Below are 22,336 nucleotides of genomic sequence, written 5' to 3' on the forward strand. Positions count from 1 at the left end.
ATTTTACATCTTTGACTTTTTTTTTCACGTAGAGTTTCATTCCTTGTTCGTTTGTATCATTAATTACAGGACACCTCGTATGTTCTCTTTACTCTTACATTTGGTTATATCAGTCAGAATTATTCGATGATTCAACAAGATGGAAGTGTCTAATTCTATAATATAAAGAACTAATTAAAATCCTACAAGCGATATTTACATTGTTGTTAAATCAATTAGATAAAATCTAATAAGAACTTAAATCAGAGAGAGAGAAAAAAAAGTTGATTTATGAGATATATATCGCATTCGAAATGGGGTGCGGAGGGGGTCCGGGGGAGATGTAAATCTTCTAAAAAATTCGTAATTGTAACATACAAATTCTTTTCCTTAATATTATTAGCTTAGAAAAAGACAGTCTATGATTGGGGTTGCGTGTTTACCTGAATCGTACGCAAACGTAACTATGTTATTTTCTGTTGCTTTTTTTTTCTCCTTCTTGTTTTTTTTTTTTTTTCGTTGTTCTATGTTTATATCCTGATTTTTTTATCTCTCCCATAAAACTTAATCGCTACGTAGGCACGTCAGTCTCATACGATCCCTTTCGAACTCTAAACTGGTATCAAAAAATATATATGTGTAATACCCTAAATCGAAAGTTCAACCATTTACAAAAATATGAAATGTGTGTGTGTGTGTGTGTGTGTGAGGGATGGACGTGGGGGAGGGGTGGCGTTAGTGTATGCAGTTGAGAATTTACATCTGCGTAACATTTACACAGTGTAAACGTTTGTTTTAACTCTATTTTTTTTTTTCGTTGTCTCATTTTCTTCTGCTCCTTCTTCTTCTTCTCCTCCTCTTTTTCTTCTTCTTCTTCCTTCTTTTCTTCTTGAACCATCGCGATCATCAACCCTGACTCTACTCGCTGGCACCTTTAGTGCCTGCAATTCATATACGTGACCGTTTCGCCGTTTACGACGCGAACGTAACGAGTACAGGCTCGGACGAAAAGTGCAGGTAAGTGGTCGCCTGTAAAAAAAAAATAAAAATAAAAATAAAAGAAAAGTCCAATTACATTCGTAAATCGGCGGGAGCTTGGGAGAGAAGTGGTTTGATGTTTTTTGTATAAAGAAAAGAAGAGAGGAAGTTTATAAAAAGAAAAGAAAAAAAAAAAAAAGGAAAGGAAGTAAGAAAGAAAGAAAGAAAGAAAAAGGAAATGCATGTTTCGAACGAGCAGAGAACACGAAAACTTATGTATATGTGTGTATGCGTATTACATTACATACATAATATGTATATGCACGACATGTAAAAGAAAAAACGATCGAAACGATTCTTTTTTTTATTCTTTCGATCGATATCCACAAACGAAAGAAAAAGAAAAATGAATCAGGATAATCGACTATATATATATAATAACTATAAGTTGTTATTGGCACACGTCGTTAATTATTATCGGATTATAAAAATCTTGCTAGCCAAAACAAAACGAAACAAACGAAAAAAAAAAAAATATAAAATTAAAAAAATGCGAGAGTTAGTACTGTTAGGTCACACACTCACATGCCTTCTGATCGTCGTTGCCGTCCGGGCAAGACGGCTCCTGAATGTAAAGGGCCGGTTTGAGCGGTTTACCGTCCTGATCTTCCACCTGAATTACCAGACCGTGATTGGTAAGGTTACCATGTGAATTTCTTGGGTTTACTCTCCAAAATTTAAGCCCCTGTCGTACGTCTAGTGCCAAATGAGTACCAACGTTCGTTAATGGAGTCACCACGGAATCCATCAAACGTTTCCTTGCTACTAAAAATAATTCTAATGATTAATTTAATAATGTTCATTTTTTTCTTTTCAATGTTCGAGATAGATATTATTTGAAATTTATTACCTCGATGTTTTTTCAAGGATTTCGCGTAATGATAGACCGATATTCTGATCCTCTTTTCATCTTCCTCTTCTGATTCGTTCACGTTGCTATCACTCGTTGACGAAAACGTAACATTGTCCTGCGGCAATTTGTAGATCCTCAATTTCGCAGCGATCACGTGCTCCCCCCACGTCAGATTCAATCGAAAGTGCATGTTCATCAAGAACGGATCCGACCAAGCTTCCTGATCCGTATTACGCGGTATTTGACCTGTAACACGTTAACGAATTTCCCTATTAGTTTGACTGAAATGTATATATTTATCCTCTTCGTTTTCGAGACGATTAGATCAACGATTAGATTACTCACAAGTAGGCGAGAACATTGTCAGTTTTTCACGTTGAACCTTATTCGCGTTCGAACTTAAATTGAATCTTCCCGTTAGTGCCAATACTCTTGATTTTATATCTTCGATCGCTTTCTGTCCTTGACTGTAAAAATAAATTTTATCGTTAATTTAAATTGCATTTTAATAATATAAAAGGATGAGATCGAACAAAAATAATATGGCGCATGCTAAAACGATTTTATTAACAGCAACAGCACCAGAACAATAAGATTCAATGTAGGATAAAAAAGAAACTTGTTACAATTTGAAATAAAATCAAATGTCGCATGAATTAATATCAACTCTTTTTTTATTTTAATCTACACAAAATATTTCTCATCTATTCCGAATTATCCTGTATGTAACTTAAATGTTCAGTAATTGCTGACAATTTGATATAAAAGCATCATTCATTATCGAAGTATTATCTCGTTTTCAATATTGATTAAAGATTACGTCGATAAACATTTTCTTTTACAAAAATCCCATAAAAAATATCTTTCGATTAGTATCACGGGAGAGAAAAATATCTATCGAAAGATACTCATGATTTAATTCTTGTCAATTAATTAATTTAAAAAAAAAGAAAACATTCTCCAACATACAAGAACAAGACTCGATGATAAAGATTTTCTCTCTCTCTACCGGGATCACAAATAAAAATAATACATTTCGATTGGTATCAAGATACAAAAACGAAAGAAAAAAGAAAAAGAAACTCTATCTCTTCACAATTAATTAATTAATAAAAAGGAAAAAAAGAGAAAACAAAATACCCATAAACGGGCACACACGTGTGCCCACACTTAAGGTAAACAAAAAGAAATTTCTTTGAGGTCCCGTACTACGAATAATAATACCCATCCATCCCCTCTTATAGATGATTTTCGAGGTCCGATTATGAAATAGCAATTATGTGCACGCCGAGCTACGAAAATCTTCACCTCGAGACTATTTACGAGGACTTCCGTGTGCTATGACGCGATGGCAGGCAAGCAAGCAGGCAAGCAAGCAAGCAGGCAGGCAAGCAGCAAGCAAGCAAGCAAGCAGGCAAGCAAGCAAGCAGGCAAGCAAGCAAGCAAGCAAGCAAGCAGGCAAACAGGCAACGATGGTCAGTGACCTAGAAAGAGGCTACAGGCTATGGGTCCGAGTCATTTATTATACGCTCTAGACAGCGGCTAGACGGACAGTGAAGATATCGGCACCCCGATCGGTTTTCTCTTTCTCTCTTTTTCTCTTTCTCTCTCTGTTTCTCTGTCTGTCTTTTTTCTCTTACTCCTTTCTCTTTGAAACGTCTCTTGAGGTATACACGTGCCCATATATATGTATATAGTAAGCGTGTTCTACAAGCGCCTTGTGTTTATGTATTAACGCTCGAACGTAATACACACGAATGCAGTCGTTCCGAGGCCGCGCCTCGAATCTCCAAGGAGTCTCAGGACTCGTCTCGATTTGCATTCCACGTTCTTCTTCTTCTTCTTCTTTTCCTTCGTCTTCTTGTTCGTCTTCTTCTTCTTATTCCTCTTATTCCTCCTCTTATAGAAATTTCCTTTAGATTTTTGACTTATACACAAAATAATTCAACGATTATTATTGCGATAGTTTTAAAACGAGTTACGTTTAACGAGTTCAACGTGACTCATCAACGTTGTATCCTACTCTGCGTATAATTGTCGTAGTTTTCTTTTTATTACACCTTTTTTTTTTTTTACGAGCTCCGTAGGAAGAGAGACAGATTTTTATCTTTATTATGTGCTATGTGAGAAAAAGAAATAAATTAAGAAGATCAAGAAGAAGATGAAGAAGAAGACTGGTAGCTCCTCGGCATGTGTTCCTTTTTTTTTTTTTTTTTACAAGCATCTTTCTCTCGAGATAAGATTGCTACGAGAGAGAGTGAAAGAGTATATTTAATAGGTGTGTATATGGGGTACACACAGAGACAGGTATTTAGAAATGTACAGAGGAAACATTACGATCGTCGTTTCTAAGGGTTAAACTCGAGCCGATGCCGCGTCAACGACCTCCACCCGCGTGAAACAAGAATTTTCTTTCACGGTGAAAGTGAGAGATCACAAAATCTCACGTGTTTCATTTGGAAATAAGGAAAGTGTTCTTCGATTTGTAATTTTTATTCTATTTCTTTTTCTTCTTCTTCTTCTAATTTTTCCTTTTATTTTTTCAAAATATTAGATCTACCGCGGAAAGTACTGTTCGATAATATTATCATGCACTTTTGTCAGCTTATCACATCATGTGCATGTATTCAATGAGATTCGGTCTATTGAAAAAACGTATATATATTATTTAATTTTAATTCAAAAAACAAACATAGATTTTTTCGGTATACATAATATAAAAAGAAAACAGAATAAGAAGATGAGAAATAACGCGTGTGTACGCGGGAAAGTAGAAGAATGGAAAGGATTCTTAATCGTAATCGGGTTGAACCGAAGGAGGTAAAAAAAAAAGAAAAGAAAAAAAGGATTGCGAGAAATGTTAGGACGAAATGTTGGCTATCTCTTAGGTTTGATTCTAGGCATGCCCGTTGATCTAGCCGTGTCCAAGTCACGCATTCTACGCCGTCTCGTTGCGTACGTGCCTCGTCTGACTGCCGTCTGGTCTGGGAAAGAGGACTCGCGAGTAGAGTCAGTCTGGAGGCCGTCGTCGAACATGAGAACGGATCCGGTAGGATTACGAAGATACCGTAATTTCTATCTTTTTTTTTTCTTCTATTACAAGAGATCCAAATTAAAAAACATAGAAAGTTGATATATAAACAAAAAAAAGTATATATTAGAAGAGAATTATTCAAAAATCGGCGAATACACACACACAAAAATAAACGAAATAAAGTTCGTTGAAGTAGGGTAGGTAGCTGTTCACTTGTAAGCAACTTGAAAATCAGGAGCACACTCTGGGTAAAAGTAAAAGGTGGAAGAAGAAGAAGAAGAAGAAGAAGAAGAAGAAGAAGAAGAAGAAGAACGAACGAAATGAGTATTGGAACGAGTTATGATAGGTGGTGGTGCATCGAGAAAAGAAAGAAAAGTAAAAAAAGGAATGAACAAGGAAAAGAAACAAAAAACAAAAGAAAAAAAGAAAAGAAAAGGAAGAAGATGCAGCATGCATTTCGCTCGTTGACGAGGGTTGGATGAAGTCACTCGAAACTTCCTTCTTTATCCTTCTCTCTATCTATCTATCTATCTTTCTTTAACTCTTTCATCCGTCTGCGTTCACGTAGGAAGAGAGACGCATAGACAAGGTCAGCGCATTAAATTGAAATGTGTTACATAACGTCGTAAGAGAACAGCCTAACTGCAGTCCGACTAGACACTCGGTTATTACGAGGGTGCTCAACTCGGCTGGGTAGACTGCGTTTAAGTATGCAAACGACGGTTCTCGATTACTATTATGACTGTCGCGAAAAAGAACAGACGCATAAATCGTAGCCTGAGACGTTAGTCCACCCTCCCCCTCCCAACCAAGCCGCCCTCTCTCTCTCCAACCCACCCACTTTCTCTCTTTCTTTCTTCCTTTCTTTCTTGCTTGAGAAATTCTCGCCCCGTTGCGTTGTATTATGCATGCATGCATGCATGCGTGTTCCTTTCGTAAGAAATTGTATCTGTCATTTTTTTTGTTTTTTTTTTCTTTCTTAGAACAATCATTGACAGCCGATGATAATTGGTCTTGATTGTTTTACCTCGAATAAAATCTAACGTTTTGAATTCTACTTATATATACATGTATGCATTTATGTGTATACGTATGTCGTTTCTACGCACGCGTGTCTTCTCTTCGATGACACTAGTCATTGGGTATTACCATCCTGGTGATTGTTTCTTCCGAACAAAATTATCTTCAATTACTTGCAACGAAATAATAATGACTAATGTTTGAATAATAATAATAAAAAAAAAAGAAAAAACAAACAAACTCTTCTTATAACACGATCCACGCGTTGTTATATTATTACCCATGGGAGAAAAGAATGAGAAAGTTAAAAGATAAAAAAAGATAATAGTAAACTTTGTTTCCTTTTTTTTCTTTCAAAATAGAAAACTCCTATAGGCAATTACAAAATCAAGTTGGATATAAGGAGATGAATGTTTTTATTTTAAACAGGTAGGATTTGAAGACTTTTGATAAACTTGATAAAATGATTGAAATAATTTGAATCAACCAATTCTCTCGTATCATTTGCATTATTATAAAATTCAGCGTTTCTTTAGGACTATCAAAGGAACTTCTTTGATCCAAATCATGGTCGATGAAATGCAGATCATGTTTAGAAATGTTCCTATTTCTTGTATAAAAAAAAAAAAAAAAGAAAAAAAAAAAAGAGAGAGAGAGAGAGAAAGAGGCTACGCCAGTGCCGGCACGAATGCATTTACGCGTCTAGACTTAATAAAATAAAAGAAAGGTCTCTCGCGCGCTTATCCGACCGCGCGGGAGGAGGTCGGCCAAGAAGAAGGAAGACGATTTAAAAACGCAGCTAGACTCCGACATAGTCAAGGAAATTCCACCAGGCATCTTCCTTCCTTAGATTACCTAAATCTTTTCTCTTTCCCCTTTACCTCTCTCTTAACCCTTTCATCCATCCCTTTCTTTCATCCCTATTTATCAATTCACCTTCTTCTTCTTCTTCTTCTTCTTCTTCTATCGTCGTCGTCTCGATATGAATTATATAAAAGAAAAAAAGAAAAAAAAAGATAATATAAATGTAGATATTTCGTTGAACCGTTGCGCTAACACAAGGAAAAATATAATAACTTCGAAACGAAATGAATTCGGGCTCGACTGTCGAAGTTAAAACGCGAAGAAAAAAATAATACGAAGTTAAAGAAGGTGCAAGAAGAAGAAGAAGAAGACGAAGAAGTCGAAGTACGCATGAAATATGCACGCGGACCGATTGAAATTACGAGCAACCGGCTTGAATCGAGTATTCGAACTTTAATCTTCATTTTTCTTTTTTTTTTCTTTTTGGTTGAACGATTTCGAAAGAGTTTTTTTCATTATACGACGTTACGAACACCTGCCTGGTTCTTTTCGTTGCAAGGATTTTCAGCTATTTTTTTCTTTTTGTATTCTCTCAGGAGACACGTGTCGTCAACTTTCTTCCTTGTTCTTGTTTTTTCTTTTTCTTTTTTCCCCCCGGAATCTATGCCGAATTATTATCGAATTATTATCATTTAATCATGATTATAAAAAAACAAAGATGTATTAAAAAATATTTTCGTAATTGTTCGATTCTATCGATGACTCGTTAATTGATTTCTATTATATTATGTATTGAAATGAAATTAAAAATCATAAAAATCGGTTTTAATGGATCTAACTCTTCATAGTTTTGCTGCTCCCTTTCTGATATTATTAGAAAATGAAGAGAATGCAAAAGAAAAGAAATGAAAGAGGAAGAAAAGATCGAGAAGGAAGGAAGGAAGGAAACGAGATGATTCCTAAATAGTTTCTCTTTCTTGCTTTTTTCTTATTTCGTTTTAATTTCTTTTTTTGTTGTTTCTTTTTTTTACGTTTTGCCGTTACATTCCATCGAGATATTTTTAAATGACGGGGGCAACGTTTCGAATAGAACGTCGTCGGTCCTCGTAGTCGTCGTTGTCTTCTGTTCTAAACGTCCCGCGGATTCGGTATTGCGCGCGGGCGCTCACGCGGGCTGCCTTCCGATTGGTCGTTTTAACGATCTATCGCGGCGTTTTCTCGTGCACACACGTGCGCGAATAAATATCGCGCGCAATAAAAGTCTGCCGAGTTTTAGTTGGTAATTTAATCGAAAACGATCGAAATAAACGTCGTTGAACTTTCTTCGCTCGAAGAAACACCGACGTTTATTTCATCCTTTTCTTACTTCACACGAAATCTTGCTTATTACATGAGAATGAGAGAGAGAGAGAGAGAGAGAGCTTCTGGCCAATCCGATTTCGATTAAAATGTTCGTTGACTGATCGAAGAAGACAATTAAAATGCAAGGAAATCTTTTTTCGGGTTAGAAAATCAGCAAGGCTTGGTAGAATTAAGACACACTCGATAAAAATAACAAAAATAAAAGTACAATGTGTAAAAAGATAATGAAGAGAAGGAAAAAAAAAGTTAAGGGAGGGGGGAAAAAAAAATAAAAGTAAATTGCACACGATATCCCTTACCAACGCGGCTGATATTTTAGCCTCAATGGAGGCTTACCTGTCGAAGGTTGATGTTAGGTTTCCTCTAAAAGACGAAAAAGCAAACAATTCGTGAATATCAATGCTCTGAGCTCGCAACATCGTAAAGCGTAGCACGTGATGTGTGAACGAAAAATTATTATTCAAGTGATTTGCGTAGGAAACAAATATCTACATAATATCATTTGACAAGATGAATCAATAGTCTACATAAAAAAAATAGAAAAAAAGAAAGATTCTTATTCGTATTCGCACAAGTACAAAAAGGAGAAAGAAGAAATAATAAACGTAGAAAAAGATTCCAACGACTTACTCTTTTCGATGAGCTTGAAGCATCTGCTGATAAGACCCAAACGATTGATTGTCCACCGGCGTTGAATTGGTGTTAGCCATTATGAGTTTGGTTGCTTCAGAATTGTCATTTTGATATTCGGCTGTGTCCTTGTCGTTTTCATTTTCCTTGCAACGGGTTGTATTTTGTATGTAATAAGAAAGAATTTCATCGTCGTAATTCAACGACGATTCGTTGTTTTCTACGTTCGGGTAATCTGCAAGAGTATTCGCCAACGATGGTATCACTCGATAAACATCGTCTTCGACCCATTCCAAACCTTCGTATTCGCTGATACGTTTGACCGAAGATTTCGAAGCACCCGATACCCCGTCGTCGTTGATTTTTTTGCCAGTAGAATCTTCTTGTTTTAATTGTGGATCGTTGGTGACGTTATCATCGACGTTGTCAGCAGAATTTTTCGATAAATTAACATCTTTCAGGTCGACGGAATCGTCCGAATGAGTTTCTCGTACTTCCACGTGATTGATCGTATCGAAACGTTTCGGCTTTTCCGAGGAACTTAATTTTCTTCCGTTGAATTTGTGTAATTGATCATTGATTATACGAGCCTGAGATAACATGGACAAAGAAGTAGAGGAAGAAGGTGATAATGAAGAAGATAAAGAGGAAGGAGGAGAAGGTGGAAGAGGAGGACCGGAGGTAAAATAGGGAAAGGAATTAGCAGTGTTTGTAAATGAATTTTCTTTCGTGTTGGGAAAGTTACGATCACCCGGCAATTTTCGAATTATCTTTGATTTTTCCTCGGAACTGGAAGAATCGAATTCGGAATCGTCGTAACGTATCTTGAATACCACGTGCGGTTCCATTGCCTTGTCAAAACTACGATGAAAATCGTCAGACGGGGAATTGTTACCATCGTCGCTGTTGTCATCGTAATCGTTGTTACCAGGATAGGCCCGAGTCTGTTGAAGATCCAATTCCGCGGGAAGATTTTCGTAATCAAGCACAGCTTGTCGATTGAAAGCATCAAAATCGAAATCCTCGTTGCCGGTCGATTGTTCATCCAATTTTTCCCTTTTTTTCTTATCGAAATGTTTCCCCTTCGATTTAATTTTTTCCAATTTCATCATTTCCTCCCGTTTTTTCTCTTCCTTTTGTTTAGCGAGCTCGTTGGTGCGAATCGCTGAAATCTCACTCCAACTGTAATTCATACTTTTCAACAAATTCAGATCGGCGTTAGTAAGATTACCCATGATTATCTTTATTATTGCTTTTTCCAACATTTTCTCAAGTTTACTTTGTTTAAACGGTACGGAAACTTTGCCTTCTCCGGCTTTCATTATTTCTCTGGCCTTTTCACCGACACCACCCGTTGATTCATTATCCTTATTCGTATAAAAACGATCGGTCATTTGTTCATTGGAATGATCTTTATTATTGCTATTGATATTAGATATATGACGACGAATATGATGATGCGGATTCCCATGGGACCAACCACTTACAACGATATTCATCACCAATAACAAAACGATTATCCACTTCGATATCATCTTTACCAAATATTAACTAAATCTCTTGAATTATTTGCAAAATCTCAAATTAGATAGACGTAGTAGTGTACCTATCTCGTCAACAACTCGGCAATGATTCAAAGAGCATCCTCTCTATTTATAACTTTTTCTCTCTCTCTCTCTCTCTCTCTCTCTCTGATTACTCTTAAATTTAGAAGAGTATTTTTAATCGATCTCGATCGAAAGTGTGCGTAAGTGCATGCGCGTGGTGTAGATGAAAAGCGCGGGCGCACGCGCGCGCGCGTATTTAGAACTTTGTCAGCACCAGGTGAAAGAGTAAAACACTCGTTGTTCTGGTACGCAAACGGTTAGCAAAACTGATGTCGTATGATAGTAGTAGTAGTAGTAGTAGTAGTAGTAGTAGTAGTAGTAGTAGTAGGTCCACAGGTCGACAATTCGAAGTCGCGTTGCTTTTCTATTTATTTTCACTCTTATTTTAGTTCATTCGTCTCGAACTTTAGCAAAAAGTTTCTGTGTCGCGTATGGAAAAGATAAAACAACCGAAAAGAAGGAAAGAAAAAAAAAAGAAAAAAAACAAGGTAGAAAAAAAAAAGAACCAAACCCCAATTAAAAAGGCAAAGAGACTCTCGCGATGTTCCTACGAGTTAGGGAATATTGCCAAAAAGAGTTTCCCCTTTTTTTTTGTCTCTCTCTCTCTCTCTCTCTTCCTTTTGTTCCTCTTCTACCTTCCCTTTTCTTCCTATCCTTTTTCTATTTCCTCTGCAGGATGATCTCTTTCTCTCTTTATGTGCGTCGTGTGCACCGGCCGAGCAGTAGGTCTCGACTGAGACGTCGTGCCGCCTTCCTCACGGACATAATTCTGTCTACTCACTAATTCCGAGACAAGCACGAAGCCACGAGAGAGGAGACGGTGCCGGTGTTACTACGATGACTCCTCCTCTCTCACTCTCTCACTCTTTCTCTCTCTCTCTCTCTCTCTCTCTCTCTCTCTCTTTCTCTCTTCTGCTTCTCTTTCTCCCCTCTCTTTCACCCAAGTTTTTCTCCCTCTTGCGTTCTCGCCTCCACCCGGTGTCTTCTACGTAGAAGAGAGACCCTTTCGAACGTGTGTCGTCTCTTCCTCTTCTCCTTCTTCTCCTTCTTCTTCTGCTTCTTCTTCCTCTTTTTCTTCTTCTTCTTCTTTCACCAAAATCTTTTTCCCACTTCTTTCTTTACCTCTTTCCAATTCTTTTTTTATTTCGTGAAAAGGATCGAACGTAGACGACAGTAAGGTAACTTCGATTTCGAGTTTTTTCGAATCACTTGAAGCCCCTTCTCCTCCACCCTTCTTCTACTCCTTCCATTTATATCATCGAATTTTCTCATTGAAATTCGATATTTTTGCGATCGTGTTCCTCTCTTCTCCTTTCTTTTTTTTTTTTATTTTATTTTATCTTAAACGATTTAAAGATAATTCGAGAGAGAACAGCAAGGGTTGTTATATAAAAGTATTAAGAGGGAACAAAATAGAAAATAGAAGAAAAAGTGTATGCGTGTGTGTGTGTGTTTTTTTTTCGAGAAGCGAAAAGTTGCGTTGGCGTTCGTACAATGATTTCAGGGGCAGCCGACGTACGATTTTATAAGGTGTCTCCCTCTCCGCTTCGTCTAGACGAATCGAAAGATATGATCTTTGAATCATAATGTATCGCTTTTAATAAATGCAGCCTCCGTGTGCGCGCGCGTGAAAATGCCATGCGCGCAAAGCGGCGCGCGCCCGTCCGAGAAACAAAGTGGGTCCTAAAAGAAGAAGAAGAAGAAGAAGAAGTGGGGCGAGAGGATGAAGGAAGGGTGGAGATTCAAATAAATCAACCGATTCCCCCATTAATAACAAAATTCTTTACTAAATTCCAATCTATTTTGGAGAATTAATTAATTTCTCTTATTTATTTCCATAATATCAACTCACCGAGAGTTTTTAATCCTCTCTCTCTCTCTCTCTCTCTCTCTCTTTTTCTCATCATCGTATTAATTTAAATTGATATTATTCTATATCATTGGCACGTGTGTCGTGTTTGTTGTTGTTGTTGTTATTATTGCTGTTCTTTTGAATAGTAATATGTTTTTCTTACGTTTATGCAATCTCGAGTTGAAAATAAATCCTAAATATAGTAACAATTAATTTGCTATTAATATTGTTGTTATGTCTTTTTTGCGTTTTTTGTGTAATCATATTTTTTTTGGTATTTCTCTTTTCAACTGGAAAACCTTGAGAAAGGAATAAATGATCGTAGTAAAGGATTATTTTTCTCTTCTTATCTTTCTCTCGTCTTGATTCGCGATGATACACACTCGATTACCGAGAAACTTCTTGGAAAGTATGTATTACTTCAGACGTCCCTTCTTCTCTCTTGTCCCTCCCCACCCACCCACCTACCCACCATTCCTTTCTCCTTCTTCTTCTTCTTCTTCCTCTTCCTTCTTATTCCCCCAGGTGTCAGTCATAATTTAAACAAGATTCTTCTCGCAGTCGTTGCAAGTTGGAACGAAGAGAGAGAGAGAAAGAGAGAGGAAGAAGAAGAAGAAGACTAAGAGAGAACAACGTACAAACGAACGTAGAAACACAAACGGTAGGAGAAATATATTTTTAGGATACTAGGAGGACGTTAAATTAGCGTGACGGCGTAAAACGTGAAAATTGGGTTACAGAATTCGGTCCTCGAAAAGTGGTCCGCACCGTCTGGTCGGCCACCTAACGGTCGGCTAATACTAGCCTTTCGAAGGTCCGAACGGTTAAAATAAATCCTTCCTCTCGACGTAGATCTCTTTCTCTCTTTTTCTTTGCTTTTTTCTTTTTTATTTATTACTCTTTTTTTTTTTCATTCTTCCTCTTTTTCATTCTCTTTCTTGTCTGGATATACCGGAAGTGCGGCGTACCGCGTCTCGAATCCTTTCCAGACGTTTTTCTTTTCTTCCTAGTCATCATCGTCGTTATTTTCTTCTTCTTCTTCTTTTTCTTCTTTTACTTACACAAACTTCGGCATTCTTCTTTATCTCACATTCGAAGAAGGATCGTCGTCGTATCGATCGGAACGTCGTAGTTCTCTAATACCAGAAGAAGAAGAAGAAGAAGAAGAAGAAGAAGAAGAAGAAACGAATTATTCGCCGAGCATGTCAGGGTCGAATTCGTGAGGTGGTAAACAAGTCGATCAGGAACGAGACGACGACGAAGACGAAGACGACGACGACGTGTTTCACCACCCTTGTGTCACGTCCAGTTAGTCAAAGTTATCGGTAGCCATCTGACATAGGCGTAGTAGACAAATACATATATTATATCTATCCAAATGAATATTACGTAATTTCTCATTGCGTAATCTGGCAAGAAAGAAAAAAAATGTATATTAACTTTCCAAACAGGAACATGGGAATTCCATGAAGTTCAAAAGTATTCTTTTTTTTTTCTTCTTTTTTACATACGAACGAAAGAAAGAGTAGAGAGGTACATAATAATGGGTCTACGTTCATCGGTTCTTCCTTCCATGGTAGAAGAAGGACGTAGGAACCGTCGTGAGGGTTCTTCTCTCACGAGGAAAGGCGGCGCCAATGGGCACGTGTGTGCTCCGAAGTGCATCCAGTTGCGTTGGATGCGTCGCACGCGCAACACGGAGGATGCGTATGCTTCAGATGAGAGAAACAGCGAGAGAAAGGGAGAGAAGAAGGGAAGGGAGAGAGAAAAGAACGTGAGGAGGTTGGGAGTAGTAAAGAAAGGGACAAAGAAAGGAAAAAGGAAGGAAGGGATAAAGAGACGGAAGGAGAAGGAGGAACGAAAAAGAAAGAAAGAGAGAAAGAGAGAAAGAAAGAAAGAAAGAGAGAGTGCGCTCTTCTAAGAGTGAGAGCGAGCGAGCGAGCGGTAGAAGAAGAAAAAAGGGGAGGGCAGAGGGGGAGGGAATGCAATTTGATCCGAAGCGAGTCCGCCGAATGTCCGCGCGCGGTGCAACGGCTGCTGACGTCAGCACCGAATCCTCCGTCGCGCGAGTCGGACGTACGGACAGACAATCTGGCGTCTAGACGTACCAAAATAAATAACGCACGGGGCCCGTCTCGGCTCGGCTCGGCTCGGCATCAAATTGTTGTTTGCACTCGTAACAGTCATCGTTCGTCGTCCTTGCCGGGGAGCCCTCTCTCGATGGGGACCTCCACGAAGGTCCTCCTCCACTCACGGAGATCCTCCTCCCCTCCTTTTTCATTTTTCTTTTCCTTTTTTTTTCCTTTCTTTTTCACATTTTATTTTATTTTATTTATTCTCCCACTCGTAACACCCAGTGCTCTGCTGCCCCCTCCCTCTTTCTCTCTTTTTTTTTTGTTTCTTTTTATGTATCGCAGGTGAGATAAACGCCATGTGCCGTAGCAAAATGATTATCCGATGTCAGATGGAGAGAACAAAATTTCCTAAACTCCTAAAAAATAGCTCCTCTTCTCAAAACACCGCCCACGCGTCACCCATCCTGTCAAACCTTTCCAATCGGAATTGTAAACGAAGAATATAAAAAAGAAAAAAGGGATTGGGACAGAGAGAGAGAGATGGAGAATTCGAAAAAAAAAATAGAAAAAAAGAAACGAAACGATACCACGGCGGGGGTAAGAAGGACGAAAAAGACGAGAGGAAAAAAGAAAACGAATGGAAATGGGTGCAATTTGCATTGGAGTCGTCCACCCTCCTACGTTTGTTCGATGCAGACGACAATCGCGATAAGGCCTCCTTGGAATCCGGCAGGAGCCTCTCTCTCTCTCTCTCTTTTTCTATTTCTTTCTTTTTCTCACCAGAGTCCAGGCCGATCCAGGCTTCTTGGAATTGGGATTTGAATTTCGAACAGATTGCGCAATAGAAATCGCGCACCCACGCATAGATCCGATCGTTTCTTTCTTTTTTTTTTTTCGTTTTTTTTCTCTTCTTTCTTTCTTTTCTTTTATTTATTCGGCTCTTTATTTTTCTCTGTGTGTTTTTTGTCTTATAGTTTCTTATCTCCTCTCTCTCTTTCTAAAACCGATCGACGTGCCTTCCTTCCTTTTCGACGCGCGATACGCGATCTCTTTTTTTGTTTTTTTATATCATTCTTTCGGCCCACCCTTCCCTATTTTTTTATAGTTCTTCTTTTACATCTTTTACAGTCCTCCTCGACCTCGTCGGAGTTATTTTTTTTTTTGTCTTTCCTCATCGATACCTAGTTTAGATTCGATCCATTTCTAAAGTTTTAATTTGCATCGATTTTCGATCGATTTTGATAGTAGGAACTACTTTTTTTATTATTCGACATCAACACGGGGCTAAATCTTCTTACGATTTTTCATTTTATTCTTTTTCGCGTTCCGTCATTTTATTATTATAATTTCGTATTCTCGTATATATGTGTGTGTGTGTGTAGCTGCGTGCGAGTAAAAAAAAAACACAGAAGAAACAAAAAGAGGATCGTCCCTTCACCATTTTTCGTGGAAGGAACGAGGAAATTTATGAAAAAAAAAAAATGATTTATGAAATTATGTGAACCTTCGACGTCAACCGGTTCGATCAAGCTGCTTAATCAAGGGGTCCTACTGTATACTAAATAATATATTATACATATTAGCCAGTTAACTGTGATGGACGATTATACTCGTCACGAAAAACTGGTAATATTTTATGTTATCGCTTTATTTTTAAGACAAAGTGAAGGTACAAGCATTTCCAAAAGTTCACGACAGCTAACTGTGGCGATAATTATGACAATGGCATAAGTAAAAAATAATTGGACGCATACATTTGATGATTTATTTAATAATATCAATAATTTGAATATAAAATAAATCAGTTAACAGCTTAACTTGGTTGAATTACTAATTGCTGTCAGATCATTTAAGTCAAACTACGTGGATACGATTAGTAAAAAAAATGGACGACCCTTTCGGAAAGACAAAAAATATTGGATAGAAGAAGATAGAGAAGTGAACTCGAATCCGTAAAAAGGGAGGGTACAAAAACAAAACGAATATAAAATAAATCATAAAATAATTTGTATATATAACAATTTTTGTTGACTAATTATTATTAGACCACTGTCATAATTATCGACACGACAAAAAAGAAAAAAGAAAAGAAAATTCGCATAGATAAAACTTAGAAAATGGTGGAGATGGTTCGTGGATTTGAAAAGGGTGGATCAGAGATAGTTTCGAAGGGAGATGGAAAGGGATTGGAATCCGATCGGAGTGTCTGAAAGTGGTGTCGCGTGCTACGACGTATGTATTATAAAATAGAGTGACGCTCGTGTTCGACATTCCAACGTAACGAGAGCAAAAAGAAATGAGAGATGAAGAGGAAGGAGCCACATTGTAGCCACGCACACCAATGCTTACGTTTATCTATGGTTTCTTCCTATTATACTTATATCGTTTTTAATGAAAATTCATCTTGATTCTATTTGAAAATAACGTACGAATAATCTTTGCGAATAAATCAATTTTTTTCAATTTTCTTTGAAAAATAAACATTGTTTGTTATTCAACAATTAAATCGAGACTTCGAATAAAATTTTATGAAACATTTATAAGGTAAAAAATGATTTTTAAATATTTTTTCACATATATTTATTATAATATGAAACAATCAAATCAATTTTTGAATCGTTTAAATCTTTCCACCGTGTTTCAAACATTTGACCGATTCAGAGAAGCAGTAAAAAAAACACGACCTCGTTAATAATATTAAGTAGTATGAGAAGATGTTAGTATAGAAGTGACTTGAACCCATAAAAAGGGAGAGTAAAAAGACTATACGAGAAAAAAATATTGTTATTCAATTTATATTACGTTACAATTTATATTTATATTAAAAAATTAATCATAGAATCAAGGTTTTCATTTCTTTCTTTTTTGTTTCTTTTCTTTTTTTTTTATAAGATTTAAAACGTAGAGATGAGTTTTTGATAATGCATATCAAATGTTAACAATCACCCGATACAATCCACAGCATCCATTTCCTTCCCGTGATAAAATTTTGTTTGCCATCGTGCCAGACGTGCACATATCAAGATCTTAGAAAAAGAAGAAGAAAAATATAAGGGGGGGGGAGAAAAAAATTCTGAATTAGAAGAGTCGACTGTGTTATCAGCAGGAAGAAGAGATCGAATCCGATGCTGCGAATAAGTGGATGAAATGAAACGCAGGAAAAGGAGAGATGAAGGCGGAAATGCAAAAAGATGCTTTCCTTCTTCATCGCCTATTGCGCGTTTTAAGAAGATGAAGAATGAGAAGAAGGAAGGAAGGAAGGAAGAAGCTTTGGTACTCAATTTTCTTTCGCATTCTCGTGTATCCCAGTAACTTCTTAGTTGGTGTACCAGACAAGAAGATGAGTTTGGACCGTTGGTTTACGATTTCTACTCGAGCAAGCAAACTTCGTTCGACTCGAATTCGTTTTCTAGAATTTATCAACGTCTGCTTCTGTTGTATTTTAGTATATGAAAAAAATAAAGAAAAAAAATAAAAAAAAAAAAGGGTCAAATTTAAACACGTAAATATACATGGCGGTTCTTCGTCGAAAACGAAATCATTAAGAATAGGAGAGAAGAAAACAAAAAAATAGATAAGATAACGTGTATCAATTTGACAAAGGATCTTGACAAATCGACGTTCCTTTCGATCGGACATAACGAAACACGTCTGATTGTGTGTGTATCTCGTATTTCGCTATCTTAAACGTGTCTGGCATCTTTCCAGAAACCTAAAGCTGGCTACCTCCGTCTGTCTAGCCAACCTTTTACTACGTAGAAGTGGAAAATAGAAAATGTCACGTACAAAATTATCAAGGACATAGAATATGGATTTTCCAATGTTGCAGCTAACTATAAAATCACGTTCAAAGAAATGAAAGATCGAGTGGTTCCTATTTTGTAAAAATCATTCCTATACGAATTCAATTTTTTTAATTATATATTATTAAGAACAATTACAAAAAAAAAAGAATGAGAGTCGTTCAGAATTAAATATTCGAAAAATTAAATCTGTATTATTGCGTGATTGAAATGAAAAACAAAATATTATAACATATTACTGGATAACACAGAACGTTGCATGAAACGAATTTTTAGGAATCAAAATTATGCATACTTTTGAAGGCACTCTCATGAATATTTGACACGTCATTTTAAAAAGACAACAACTGTTTATTAACAAATGTTTAATAAATATTTCTATTTATGTTAGATATTGTGTTTATCTTATTTATAAACATTTTAAACATATAAACGGTCGTATATCGTTTTATACGACGACAGAAAGTTTGAATTTTTTTGTCATATTTATGCGAGCCCGTATTATTGGGGTTCTCTACTGTATCTATATATTTCTTCTTGTTTCTTTATTTTTGTAAACTTTGAACAGAAGGAAAAATAAAGTAATACGATCGTATGCACTATCGAGTCCTTGATCAAAAGGAGAAAAGTTTGAAGACGACAGCCAAGGAAACGTCTCTTGTCTCGTCTCGACGAGATAAGCGATGCATCGTCTTCCCGATTCGCTACGTTTCTTTGAAGACGCGTTCAGATGAGCCAGACGATTCAACCTTGGTGACAGACTCACTCTCCGATTACTCGGTATTCTTACGCGAGAACAAATCTTATATTTCATTTTGTACCATCCCTTTTTTTTTTTTATAAAACACTCGTACTAACGATATTATGCGAAATAATTTCAAATTAAAGTCAAGTCGTAAACGTAATCGTCGAAAAATTGTTTAATTTTGTAAAGGTTTGTATTGGAGAACATATTTTGTATTAAGAGCAGATTTTTTTAACAATCCTCTAAAAGATACTTAATAATAAAATTGTAAATATTCATTACAATTTTTTATATAAAAAATAAATTTGAAATACATAATTGCAATATTTTGAATAAACTTCAACTGTGTAGTCATTTTTAGTACTTGCCCACTTTTGTCCCTGATTCTATATAATTTATACCATATAATAATAATATTTCTAATTTACATCTACAATTTTAATTATATATTAAAATTATTAATCAGTTATTATATAATCTATTATTAATATAACTAATATTCGCGATGCATTCGTGTGTGTACGTATGTGAATAATTGTTATCTTATAAATTATAGTTGAACTAGTAAGAATAATTAATTACCATATGGTAATGTTTCCTTTCTCTCTCCTGACGTACAAATCCGACACGTGTAAACGCTCGTGTAATCGGTGCGTATCAGTAGCGATAACGTGAGCTGCATAACATTCTTCTAATCTGTATTACTAGAATGAGAATCAACGTTCTGTAAATTTATAAAGGTGTGGCATAGAAGAAAATACACACTTCTTCTTCGGAATAATAAAACGAAACGAGAGACTCGAATTTCTTTTTTCTAACATAAGTGCAAGAAAAATCGAATATTTTCAATGTTAAGAAGGATTTAAAAAAAAGAATTCAAAATAATTCATGGCCTTTTTAATCGAAAAAAGTTATATGGTTTCCTATGATAGCGTAACTTTTAGTCGTTTAAATGTCAAATCCCATAGCATGGGATTTGTCACCCTACAAAGTCATAAATACTTCAGATCGTTGTCTGCTATTCATCTCTTTGATTTTTTATTCCTTTCTCACTCCCTTACTTTCTTATTCTGAAAATGATGAATTACATTTGTCGATACCCAGATTCCAGGAATTAACCCTTCGAACAATTCAAGTAAAATGAAGGGATTTACGATTTAAAGTTTCGGTAAAAAAAAAACGGGAACAAAAAAATATTAATGATTCTCAAAATGTGTATTTTTAACTGTAAATCTTCAGGTCCGATTCTTCTTTATCCATAAATTGAAATGTATTTATGTATGTACGTATTTATGTATGCATTTGTATTAACGATAAAGGGACAAGGGAATATTTTAAATCGGACATCTCAAAAAACATCAGACATTTTAAGGTATAAAAAAAAATTATGGTCAGAGATAGTTTTTTCTGTTTTAGACAAATCCCACGATTTTTTGACCTTACGGTTAGACCGGAAATAGGTACATACCGATAGTTCTGTATACATTATTCTGGCATTGTTATCTGACTTATTGCTGCTGCTGCTCCTCCTAATGGTACCCCGAAATATATGTTTGAATAGAAAAAAACAATATGTTAATCTTGTCACAAGAAGATTGATACATATATGTGTGTACATATAATTCTACTAAAATACAAAATTATTATTAAATAAAACTTTTTTAAAATTTTGAAATTAAAATAACAAATTAAATTTAAATTATTTCAAGAAAAAGAACAGATTCAAATGTCTCGGAAAACTATTTCGTAAGAAAACCCTCGATAATAAGAAAAAAATAAAAAATAAAGAAACTCGTCAAATATCAAAATGCTGATAGCGTTTTATTTTATTTTATAATCACTGCTTTGAAAAATTTGTAACAAAATTCTCGCCCCTAAAGTTAAGAAAGAAAGAACCATTAAAGAAAGAAAACCGAGACTCATTTCCTAAATCACATTCGATTTATGCATTTTCATTTGAGTAGCTGGGAAAAGAAAGAACCCTATTGTCTAGTTTCTACACAATGCAACAACACATATTTTTTTTCTATTGTTTTTTCGGACGGGTCATCCATCCACGTTAATAACCGTTTCCACGTTGCTTGAACCTATGGGATACTATATGGGGAACAGCAGCAATGAATCATAGAACAAAGCTAGAATCAATAGAATCAAATATACTAAGAACAATAGTCGACGAACCATAGTTCATACGAAATGAAGATATACAAAAAGATTTAAGATTAAGGATAGTAATGAACGAAATAAAAAATTTCACGACAAAATATAAAGTGAGAACCGTAGTACACCCCAACCAACTAGTCATAGAAACGTACACTACTCACATTAGAAAAAAAAACTAAATAGGAAACATTCGTCTGACTGATATACATAAAAATTGTAAAAACTATAACACCTAAAGATAGTAATTACCATCCACACATATTATTTAAACTGAACAAATAAAGAAATTTATTTTAATGTCCGCGGACAAATTGTAAAGAAGAAAATGAATATAAATAAAAAGAAAAACGTTGCTTGACTTTAATGATCGGCAATGAATTTAGTGGGCAATTGATTAAAATTGAGAATATTAGTAAAATATTTTATATCGAAAGAATAAATTACAAACAAAAAAAAATAATTAAAAATAAATATAATAATAATAATAAAAAAAGATAGAAAATTACGTGACACGATAATAAAATCATGATAATTCTCCATTATCTCTTGTTATTCGCATCTAAAAATCCGCGGATAACATCGTTGAGGAGTTATTCTAGAAATATGAGAATGATGATTAATTATTAATGCGTCGCATTTCTGTAACATTTAGTTACTGTAGCGATGAGATTTAACACTGAAATTAAATCAAATCCGTCGAAATGACGGATCTTAAATTACCTTTCTTTTTTTTTAATTAGAATGATCGGAGCTAATTTTGTTTTTACTTTAATCAAATTTAAAATAACAGATGAAATTTCTGTGTATGTGTTTTTTTTTAGAATATATCTCAAAATAATTAAAATAGATTTATTTTAGTGTGTTAAATGACAATTTATTATCTTTCTCTCTCTCTCTCTTTTTTTTCTCTTTGAACGTCAAAAACGAATCGGAAAAAGAATCTTTCGACGAAATTTTTTCGTTTTTCAGTTAATAAATTGAAATAGTATTTCGAGACCACGAAACTTGTTTTATGTTAGATACGTATAAATATAGAATTCAGTATCTCTCTGTTTCTCTTGAAAATGAGTTCTCTCTTACGAATTCTAAATATCGTTCGTTTTAAAGTAAAGCCCTGCCAAAATCTTTGCATGAAAAACTACTTGTTTTCTTGTCGTCAATTTTTATCTACTAGTCTTTCGTAGAAAAGCAAAAAAGCTATGGATAGTATGTAAACTGTTATTATGAGATATAAATCGTTTATTATTTTTAGAAAATGATTTATTATGCCACATTTATTAACTTACGTTTCTCTTTATATATTCGAAGTGAATTATTTTTGTTTTTTCTTTATTTAATACAATTTTATTATGTAATATAATTTCATTATAT

At 35.4% G+C, this 22,336-nt stretch overlaps 1 protein-coding gene across 5 annotated transcripts; it reads right to left on the reverse strand.

Annotated features, from left to right (window-relative positions):
* Positions 1-473: 473 nt before the first annotated feature.
* On the reverse strand, positions 474-11,801 carry LOC106786432. Of its 5 annotated transcripts, none has more exons than XM_014747821.1 (6): positions 8,721-11,801; positions 8,427-8,453; positions 2,216-2,337; positions 1,868-2,116; positions 1,547-1,782; positions 474-1,008 (listed from the first exon to the last, which is right to left on the reverse strand). In XM_014747821.1, the coding sequence occupies exons 1-6, from the start codon at positions 10,253-10,255 to the stop codon at positions 952-954; spliced, it is 2,226 nt and encodes a 741-aa protein (XP_014603307.1). In that variant the 5' UTR covers positions 10,256-11,801; the 3' UTR covers positions 474-951. The 5 variants fall into 5 exon arrangements, with proteins under 5 accessions (XP_014603307.1, XP_014603303.1, XP_014603308.1 ...); XM_014747817.1 differs by having other exon boundaries at positions 1,543-1,782; positions 8,721-11,800; XM_014747822.1 differs by having other exon boundaries at positions 1,547-1,779; positions 8,721-11,798.
* Between the last annotated feature and the right edge of the window lie 10,535 nt (positions 11,802-22,336).

Source organism: Polistes canadensis, unplaced genomic scaffold (assembly GCF_001313835.1).
Source record: "Polistes canadensis isolate GaletaPanama2010 unplaced genomic scaffold, ASM131383v1 scaffold_74, whole genome shotgun sequence".
In the NCBI taxonomy this organism is placed as follows: Eukaryota; Metazoa; Arthropoda; class Insecta; order Hymenoptera; family Vespidae; genus Polistes; species Polistes canadensis.

Excerpts from the sequence above, each read along its gene's own strand:
- LOC106786432 (XM_014747817.1), bottom strand. The coding sequence starts at position 10,255 with ATGATATCGAAGTGGATAATCGTTTTGTTATTGGTGATGAATATCGTT. Across the intron at positions 2,117-2,215 it reads GACAATGTTCTCGCCTACTT|GTCAAATACCGCGTAATACG; the intron begins GTGAGTAATCTA and ends AACGTGTTACAG. Across the intron at positions 1,009-1,542 it reads CAACGACGATCAGAAGGCAT|GCGACCACTTACCTGCACTT; the intron begins GTGAGTGTGTGA and ends TTTTTTTTACAG.